Source organism: Mus caroli, chromosome 10 (genome assembly GCF_900094665.2).
Source record: "Mus caroli chromosome 10, CAROLI_EIJ_v1.1, whole genome shotgun sequence".
Classification (NCBI taxonomy): Eukaryota; Metazoa; Chordata; class Mammalia; order Rodentia; family Muridae; genus Mus; species Mus caroli.
Window position 1 is genome coordinate 16,300,613 of NC_034579.1, and position 9,697 is coordinate 16,310,309.

General features: G+C 45.3%; 1 protein-coding gene across 6 annotated transcripts in view; it reads left to right on the top strand.

Annotated features, from left to right (window-relative positions):
* The window catches only part of Map7 (microtubule associated protein 7), a 132,902-nt gene that overhangs the window by 102,175 nt on the left and 21,030 nt on the right, over positions 1 to 9,697 (top strand). For all 6 annotated transcript variants that reach the window (XM_029482843.1, XM_021173685.2, XM_029482840.1 and 3 more), the window contains exon 7: positions 5,988 to 6,101. In XM_029482843.1, the coding sequence (XP_029338703.1) occupies positions 5,988 to 6,101 (114 nt within the window). The remainder of the gene's footprint in view (positions 1 to 5,987; positions 6,102 to 9,697) is intronic.

Sequence of the window (9,697 nt, forward strand, 5' to 3'; positions counted from 1 at the left end):
ACAAGATTAGAGAGTGCCATGTCTTAATCTGTAATAGGATTGTAATAATATGCATGTTCCACCTGTGTCCATTTATATATCTTGTATTTTATATTGTGGCACCATTGTAATGTATGATGTGAATGTTGGTATCATTCTATGAAGTGGTAAATGTCTGAACAGTTTCTATTCTTGTCTACTTACCCAAACTGTTCTTTAAGCTAAATTTGCCTAAAGCATTGGTATTAGAGTGTGATCAAGTTTTACATGTTTTTCATGTTAATTTATTAAAATTTCCTTAATAAGTCGGCTTTATTGCAGACTAGATGGAGTACACTTGGGGAGGGGTGAGCGTGTTTCACACTCCTCCCCTTGCTGAACATAAGATAGAGCTCTGGTGTGCATGTTGTTCCCACAGCCGTCTGCTCCCTTCCTTCCCCTTTTAAAGTGCTCACCTACCTAGAACTTTTATGTCATACTTTCGAGAACTTGGGTCTAAGACAAATCTTAGTTAAGGACTTATAATGCTCCTAAGTTAAGCCTTGCTTTTCTGCCTACTACAGTCCCAGGTAAAGATGAGGATAAGGAGACGGGCTGTAAACCAGCTGATGCCCTGACCAGTCTCTGAGGATTGAACGTGCCGAATTCATTCTCAGTTAGAAATAAAATTCCATTTAAACCCTATGTATGATGTATCTGATTGGATTTTCTTAGGGTAATGTGGTTTGGGGGCGAATATTCATTGAGTAGTCCATCTATTCTACTTGGGGTGATTGAGTCCACCCCTCAGAGGTTAAGAATCTGATTTGTAATGTCCTGCAGGGAAATAAAACTGAAGCTCTGTTAGCAGCCCCTCCCCACCTTGGTGGCCGCTACAGGGCGCTGTCTTTGTTCTTGCTCCGAGACGGAACCACTATGTAACCCTGACTGGTCTGGAATTCAGTATGTAGACCAAGCTGGCCTTGAACCTGCTTCCGTCCTTCTGCCTGTCAGAGCTACGATGACAATGTGCATGGGCCACAATGAGCCATGAGTTCATTGGCTGAATTAGAAGTGGAGTTAGGAATTAGAAGACCAATAGAATCTCAGCAACTAGTCCGTAGCTGAAGCCAGGACATTGCTCCTTGCACCAAGATACAGAACTACCAAATCTAAGTCTGTGTCTTCACAGACTTAAGCTAATAGCTGATAGCGAAGAGAAAGAGCCCTGAGGTCAGTTCCACTTCCCTGCCCCTATCAAAGGAGCTGCAGTCAAAGCCCTGGTCTAACACCATATAGCCTGGAAGGGGCTCGAGTGCTACAGGAGGCTTTGCTTGCTCAGTTTTTTGGTTAAGCAAAATCTTCAGTAAGAGCACTCTCCTGCCCGCTGGTTTTGAACACTAGTTGGGCCTCATTGTCTAAGTAGGAAGAGTTCTTATCAAAATTAACTACCAGCTTTTATAGACAAATAGTTTTTTAAAAGCCTACACGATGTTATTAAATTGTTTGAGCCTTCTCCCACTGTGGCAGTAGTACCTCAAAGCTGGTATTAATTTAAAGCTCTAAAAGTCGTCAGGGCTGGAATGCATCTGAACAAGTCTGCTGGTTTTCAGATGTACTGGAATATTGTCAGGAAGCTTAGTAAACAGCCACCTCCCCCAGTGTGCTTCCCCAGACACTGCAGAGGGAGCCTGCCACAACTGCTTCTGCGACCCACCTTCTTAAAAACATTGATGATTTAAGGATCGGAAGGCATCTCTGTAAGTACCACACGGGCATGAGGACCTGGCTTAGAACCTTCAGAGCCTACTTTAAAAAGACCCAGGCACAGACAGGCATAGTGCTGTACACCTTTAATCCCAGTCCTTAGGAGACAGAGGCAGATAGATAACTGTGAGTTCAAGGCCAGCCTGATCTACAGAGTAAGTTCCAGAACAGTCAGAGCTATAACGTGAGACCCTGTCTTAGAAAATAAACAATTAAAAATAAATAAATTAAAAGTTAAAGAAAGCCAGGCACGACAACACTCACCTGTAATGCCAGCACTGGAGAGTCGGGGACAAGATCTTTAGGGCTCCCGAACCCTTCCGGCTTAATCAGTGAGTTCCAAGTTCAGACAAAAGACCACATCTCAGAAGACAAGGGGAGTGGGGGAGAGAGATGCTCAGCAGCTCAGAGCACACGTTCTCTTCCAGAGCAGAGGGGCTCTCTGCCCAGCACTCAGGTCACATGGCTTCATACTGCCTGTAGCTTCAGCTCTTCTAGCCTTGACACATACAGCATTCAGTCACAGACCTACACAAGTAAAAAATAATAAAAATCAAGATGGACACAGTTGCTGAAGATACCGACGTGTGGCCTCCACATGTACACATTCATAAACATGTGCTTACACTTACAAATACATACACACACACACACACACACACACACACACGTCACACATCTACAAAATAGGTACACAGAGAGGAAAGAATACTGTTATTTTTACACCTGAATTGTGTCACATAAACTAATAAAATTACCCAGAAAGGCATAATTTCTCATTGATTGTTCCTATAAGTGCTATAGCAGATGCCATTGCCGTTTGGAAATTTACATTAAAGGTGTGTCTTAGTCAGGGTTTCTATTCCTGCACAAACATCATGACCAAGAAGCAGTTGGGGAGGAAAGGGTTTATTCAGCTTACCTTCCATATTGCTGTTCATCACCAAGGAAGTCAGGACTGGAACTCAAGCAGGTCAGGAAGCAGGAGCTGATGCAGAGGCTATGGAGGGATGTTACTTACTGGCTTGCTTCCCCTGGCTTGCTCAGATTGCTTTTTTATAGAACCCAAGGCTACAGAAATGGTCCCACCCACAAGGGGCCCTTCCCCCTTGATCACTAATTGAGAAAATGTCCCACAGCTAGATCTCATGGCGGCATTTCCTCAACTGAAGCTCCTTTCTCTGTGATAACTCCAGTTTGTTTGAAGTTGACACACATAGCCAGCCAGTACAAGGTGCATATCCTCATTTTTTTTAAGGATTTATTTGTTTTATTTATGTGTGTACACTGTCTGCTGTCTTCAGGCACAGCAAAAGAGGGCATCAGATCACATTACAGATGGTTGTGAACCACCATGTGGTTGCTGGGAATTGAACTCAGGACCTCTGGAAGAACAGTCGGTGCTATTAACTGCTTTGCCATCTCTCCAATGCATATCCTCATCTTTATTTTATTTTATTTTTCAAGACAGGGTTTCTCTGTGTAGCCCTGGCTGTCCTGGAACTCACTCTGTAGACCAGGATGGCCTCGAACTCAGAAATGTGCCTACCTCTGCCTCCCAAGTGCTGGGATTAAAGGTGTGTGTCACCACTACCCGGCTATCCTCATCTTTAAAGCCACCCACATAACCAGATTCTCCTCAGGAAGGAACAATGGGACTTTAAAAGAGGGAACATGAGATTGTCTACTGTGAGCTTAAAGTTAGTCTACACATCCCAGATGTGGTGGCGGATGCCTAATCCTACCACCGAGAGACTGAGGCAGGAGGATCAAGGGCTCCCTGGCCTCTGTAGTGAGCCCTTGCCTCTAAAATAAATAAATAGAAATGAGTCAGTACATTCCCACCTTGAATCCATATCATAGGACACAGTGATAAATCTCAGCTGAATTCTGCCCAGAATCACTTTTTAGCCTAAAATCATACGTTTTTATTCTTGCTATAATTTGAATTAATGGTCACATCTGTGCATGGTTTCAGGTAGCACTTAGGTATTCTTCTAATACCAACAGTCGGGATCTAGCAGCATCTGAGTTCTGCCTGGCAACCGTGACCCTGAGTCTTTTGTGTTCTGCAGTTGCCTTGTGTGCATAGGTGGCATGTGCCGATGTGATTTGCACAGCATTGATTTAGCCCAGGCCATTCAGTTCTGTTAACCTGAGACCACAATGGTGATGGCTGGCCACGGGCCGGAATTGCATCTTGGTGAGGTTGCCTACACTGATCTGAGTGGTCTCTGCTTGCCGTGGTCAGCATTTCATGTTGGTGCATAACTTGGACCAATACCAGACAATTCCACCCTGGTATCTCCTCCCTCAGCATTTCAAAAGTCTCCAGATCAAGAACCTGTACATGAAACAAATAGGAAAAGGGATGTTGTCTACAAACAGATGCTCAGCCTATCCATCCCCCGCTCTTGCATGTCAGTCATGAATGTGGTAGAAGTGGAAATATCTGAGGTTTGTAACGACCCGCACCTGAAGCAGCTTCTATAGCTGACGCTCTGAAGACTCACAGGAGTTGAACTCCTTAAGTGGGAAGTGGGAGGCTTAAGGCCAGGTGTGGTGGGGCCTTAACATTGGGGAAGCAGAGCTAGGCAGATGGGTCTCTGAGTTCCAGTCCAGCCTAGTCTACAGAAGGAGTTCTGGACAGCCAGGTCTTTGTCACACAGGTTGTCAATGCTGCCTTCTCTCTGCAGTTCTGAGCCTGTCACCACGTAGTTTATCTCAGAAGGAAGCCTCGCTTCACTTTCCCTCCCTTGCTGGTTTGAGCATACTGTTCTGTTGAGCAGTATGTTCTGATGAAGCTGTGCTATATCGCTACCTTAGGCAGCCACACTGCCCTGCCCGTGGGCGTAGCAACTACTCATGCTGCTATCTGCTGCCGCCTTAGTGCTTTTAGGAAGGCTTAACGCTGGGAAATATTTAGCCATGGAAGCCAAGGACAGTAGTCCAAACCTGTAACCTGTAATCTCAGCACTTGGGTGACAGAGGCAGGATTGCCATGAGTTTGAGGCCACCCACAGTGTACAACCTTGTCACATTAACAATATCATCATCATCATCTAAAGAGCTCTCCCTAATAAACAGAAAGCCTAATGGAAAATTCACCAATTCTTTAACTAAAGCATTGGTCAAAGTGATCACTTTTAAAGTAGTCATGTCATTAAAGGGCTTCCTAGAAATTGGTTCTCCCTGCATGGAGGCAACTATTTTAAGTGTAGCAGTGTCTAGCAGTATTGTGATTTTAATAAACTAAGCGAGATTTCCAAGACTCTAAAAGTTATGTTCCTCTAAAGAGATGACATCCAGAGGACCAGCCTGAGACGGTTACACCTGAGGAGAGCAGGTGGTGTCCTCAGGTTTAGATAGTTGTGAAGGGCTTTGACGAGTGGCGTGGGAATGCTCTCAGGGTGGCGTGTGACCTGTGTATTACAGTAGCCTGTCACAAGCCTCTTCCCGTACCCTCTGTGGCTTAGTGTGCCATCACCAGATGCTTATGACACAAACTCCTCATTGGCACGCATTTTCTAATCCCAACCTTGCCAAATCCCAGTAGTTTGGGACCCATATGTCCTTGTGTGAAGTTTGTTTTCAGATCTTCAGACATCACTGATAAACTCTTCAGGGTTATAGTCACATTGAACTTGGGCGTTTCTGCTTAATTTTGTCTTCTCTTCAGCTTTAACCTCGATCCTCCGCTGAAAGTTTTATATTGTGCCAAACAGGGACCTGAAAGAGCCTAGCTTGCTGAGTGAAAAGGTCAAAGAACCCTGTACAGACCTTTGCATGAGTCCTCTTTCGACTTACTGTGTCTCTTCCCTCTAGTTACCCTAAACCATTCGTGGAGATCCGTGAGTTCAATAGAACTCCTGCAGTACTTTATGTTAATCTGGTCTTCATTTGTCAGCCCCAATGAGGCTGATTATTGAAGATATCCAGGAAGCCCTCCGTCAGAGGTGGGCGCCATCAGTCTACTGCCCGTCAGTGATGCCTGTCACAGAGATACATCCTGGAGTTACCAATAATAGCAGATCTGTAATTAAAATGGTATTTCCATTTCAAGACCTGTTGTTTGCTTAACGAGTGCAGACCAGCAAAAGGAGATCTTGTTGCCTGGCTCATGGCCACGTGTCCTCCCTAGAAAGCCTGGGCGGTCTCGGAGGTCTGTCCAGACTGTGGAGGTGTTAGGTTTGATGATGATCAGCACCCTCTTGGCCCAGGAAAGAATGTCCCTAACATCTTGCTTATGTGGTGACATTTAGCTCGCCGCCTGCAGCTCAGCCCCTGGGAGAGCAGCGTTGTTAGCAGACTTCTGACGCCCACACATTCGTTCCTGGCCAGAAGCAAAAGCACGGCCGCCTTGTCTGGAGACACAGGTAAAGCCATCCAGGCGGCACTTGGTGGTGAGGTAAAGTCCTCCTTTTGAAGTCTGTCTGCTCTTCCACGTTCATCTAACCCCACCTCCGTTCATTCTGGTACGCGCTTTTCTCTGTTGGTGTTGGCTTTGTTTCATCTTTACATCCACCCTCACGTCTTATCTGGACACCAGATGCCAGGCAGGCAGATGACGTCCCTCACCTGATCAGATGGCCTCTGTCAGTCTGTTAGATTACCAGGGGAAAAAAAGTATCACTTAAAACTACTTTGCTTTCTCCCCTGTGTGCCAACAGATGACCAAGGGCAGTGGATATAATTTAATACCACTATGCAGACTTGGAAATAAATCATTGCACTCCTCTACCCTGGCAGCTTCCCCCTCCTGTGCCAGGGTTCTATATGTAACCGAGTACCTGGAACTTTCTAAGCTCTGAAGAGCTGAGAAGGCTACTTGAAATGCACACTGCCTCTTTCTTACATTCCCTGAAAACAAAGAGCACACCTCATCTCGGCTGTTACACTGAAACTTTCTGAATGCCAAATATGCATGAAAGAACCAACCCGAGTGAACTGAAAGTGACTGTAATGTATCCAATTGGTAAGACCCATCCAGATAGGCTTTGAGTGACTTTTGGACTTCCCAGCTCTCTCTGAGCACATTTAGTGTGTCTGTGCAAGTAACCTAGCTACCCCTCACCCTCTGCTCTGCAGTTAGAAAACCACATGCTCTCTTTGAAACGTTCCCTTTAAAAAGGCCTTGTTCTTCATCTCATTAGTCTGCTGCACAAATAGACCTCTTGGTAGTTTTATGGGCTTTGCTCTGTGTGATACCCAGTTAGCTAACAGGTGTCCGCTCTGCCTCTCACTGTCCAGCGTGAGGCCATCAAGGCCAAGGTCTGGGCACCCTCAACTGCTCTCTCTGGAGATGAGCATGGTGGCAGTAAGTGCTGATACCAGGCCTCTGGGATTTATCTGGAGGGAAAAGTGCAGCATTTTAAGATACACTATGTTTTATACTGCAAACTTCATACTTCTTTGCAAGTGATGAAAGCAATTCTCTGCGTGTTAACTCTCCACGCTGCTTGTGCACTCTGTCTCTGCAGTATGTGGCTATCACGCACCTGAATCCTGTGTTGTATGTTGTCTTGTTCCAAAGCCAGGAGTGTGTCTTTCTCTGCTGTTTCTGTCGGCACCGACCCTGGCAATGCTTTTACCCCTTGTCTTTCCCACGCCATCTCTTCACTGGCCTTCCTTTCCTTCCCCGTGCACCACTCCCTTCCTTGTTATGCTTAGTTGGGTACAATTGATGTTAGTGAAAAACAGCGCGTAGGCTTTGAGTCTTTGCTACTTTCTCTGGGTTATTACCACCTATTCTGTTGGTACCGCTTATATTTACTGAGATTAAAGACTCCTGGTTTTTATGAAGAGTTCCGCTTGGATTTATGAATGTAAATGTGTCTTAGTTGTCTTTCAGGACATATGCTGTCTTTATTTTCTGATGTACCTTTCAGGTTATTAGTTTGCCTCAATTTCAGTTTTCTTTTCTTTCTTCATCTTTTTCCCGATTGCCATTTGGTGAAGATGGCCCTAGATCCATAGCCAAGATTACAGTAACAGACCCTGGTCCCCTAAGGTGCTCAGGGCTGTGATCGATGGGGAAGGGTTCTGCGTCCCTTGGTTCTGAGCTCTGTGTTCCCACTAAGATCTTGATGGGTTAGGTTAATGTACTCTTGACCGCCAGGAGCAGTGGAGGACTTTCTCAAAGGCGTGTTCATTCTCTGGAATTAACCCGTACAGGGCAGGGAGCGCACGGGGGCAGAGGAGAAAGGCCATCACTACCCGCACAGGGCAGGGAGCGCACGGGGGCAGAGGAGAAAGGCCATCACTACCCGCACAGGGCAGGGAGCGCACGGGGGCAGAGGAGAAAGGCCATTGCTCTTACTGTTTCCTCAGAAGACTGAGATCATTTATGCAGTTTGCAGGTTTCACGTTTTCCATGGTAGATGTTCAGAATTTAAAACCTTTAGGAATTTTAGCATTTATTTCAGCCAGAAGAATTTTTTAAAGAATTAAAGTTGAGGATTTTTCAATAGATAGAGATGAGGATATTCTTAAACTAGATACGATGGCATACGCCTTAATCCCAGTACATAGGAAACAGAGGCAGGTAGATCTCTTTGAGTTCCAAAGACTGGCTTTCATAGCCAATTCCAGTGTTGCCAGAGTCACATAGTGAGAAGAGAATATTTTCTACCTGTACTGAATGCTTTTTTCAGCTCTACAGCAAAGAAGAAATTAGATTGCATCCAGGATGGTCTTAGCACTTTGCACTAAAGGAAAATGAAATCATGTTTCTGTCTCCTTCCATTCTCAGTGTGAGCCTTGATCTCAGAGCAGGCCTGTTCTCCAGGGTCACTTCATCTTTAGGCAAGGTTAATGGCCTCGGGCTTTGCCTGGACACAGGGCACCACTTTTCCTGATTATTAACCTGCAGAAACACCCTGTGCAGGGCATGGCTTCTGCAGGGTATTTGCTTAACTTGAAGCGTTTTGCATTAATGAACCCTTTCCTTGTCTGGGAAGTGAAAGCACCTTGTGATACTTAAGGAAAAAATTTATTTTCCAGTACTTTCCCTAGTGGTCACCACCAGCAAAGACAAGAGCCCTCCTGTCTCAAAGTACAAATCTACCATTCACCATTAAAGCTCAGAAGAAAAGCTGTGTCCACTCCCATGTTCTCATGAGGAGAACAGAGAAGGCGGCAGTATTTCAGTTCACTGGGAAGAAGGGTATTCTGTTTGCATATAGGAAGAGAGGTTGCCGCTTCCCAGGCTTCCATCTTCCTTCTCCGTGATCCGGGGAAGATCCGGAAGATCCCTGACCTGAGCTGCAGGATGACACTTGTCCTTGTGCGTTTGAAGCAGGCGTGCAGCTCAGCGAAGACCCCAGGTTCCTTCCCTGCAGGAAGGCCGCAGAGAGGTGCAAGCCGGTGTGGCTCTCTGTAGATAACAATTTTTTTAATTTTATGATTTTAAAAATTAAGATTGCCATATACTTAGTAATTTTGAGGTTTTTTTAGTACTGTTAAATTTACCTGCATGGGGCTGAAGAGATGGCTCAGAGTTAAGAGCACTGTCTGCTCTTCCAGGGGTCCTGAGTTCAATTTCCAGCAACCACATGGTGGTTCACAACCATCTGTAATGGGATCTGATGCCCTCTTCTGGCCTGCAGGTACACATGTAGGCAGAACCTGTATGCATAATAAATCTTAAAAAAGAAAAAAATTACCTGCCTGGTGTGGTAGCACACACCTTTAATCCCAGCACTTGGCAGAGGCAGGCGGATTTCTGAGTTCCAGGCCAGCCTGGTGTACCAAGTGAGTTCCAGGACATCCAGGGCTATACAGAGAAACCCTGTCTCAAAAAAAAAAAAAAAAAAAAAAAAAATTTACCTATACAAAAGTTTCTTTAAAAGTTTGCCTCAAGCTAGAGAAAGTAGCCAAGGAGCTAAAGGGATCTGCAACCCTATTGTTGGAACAACATGATGTACTAACCAGAACCCCGGAGCTCTTGTCTCTAGCTGCATATGTATCGAAA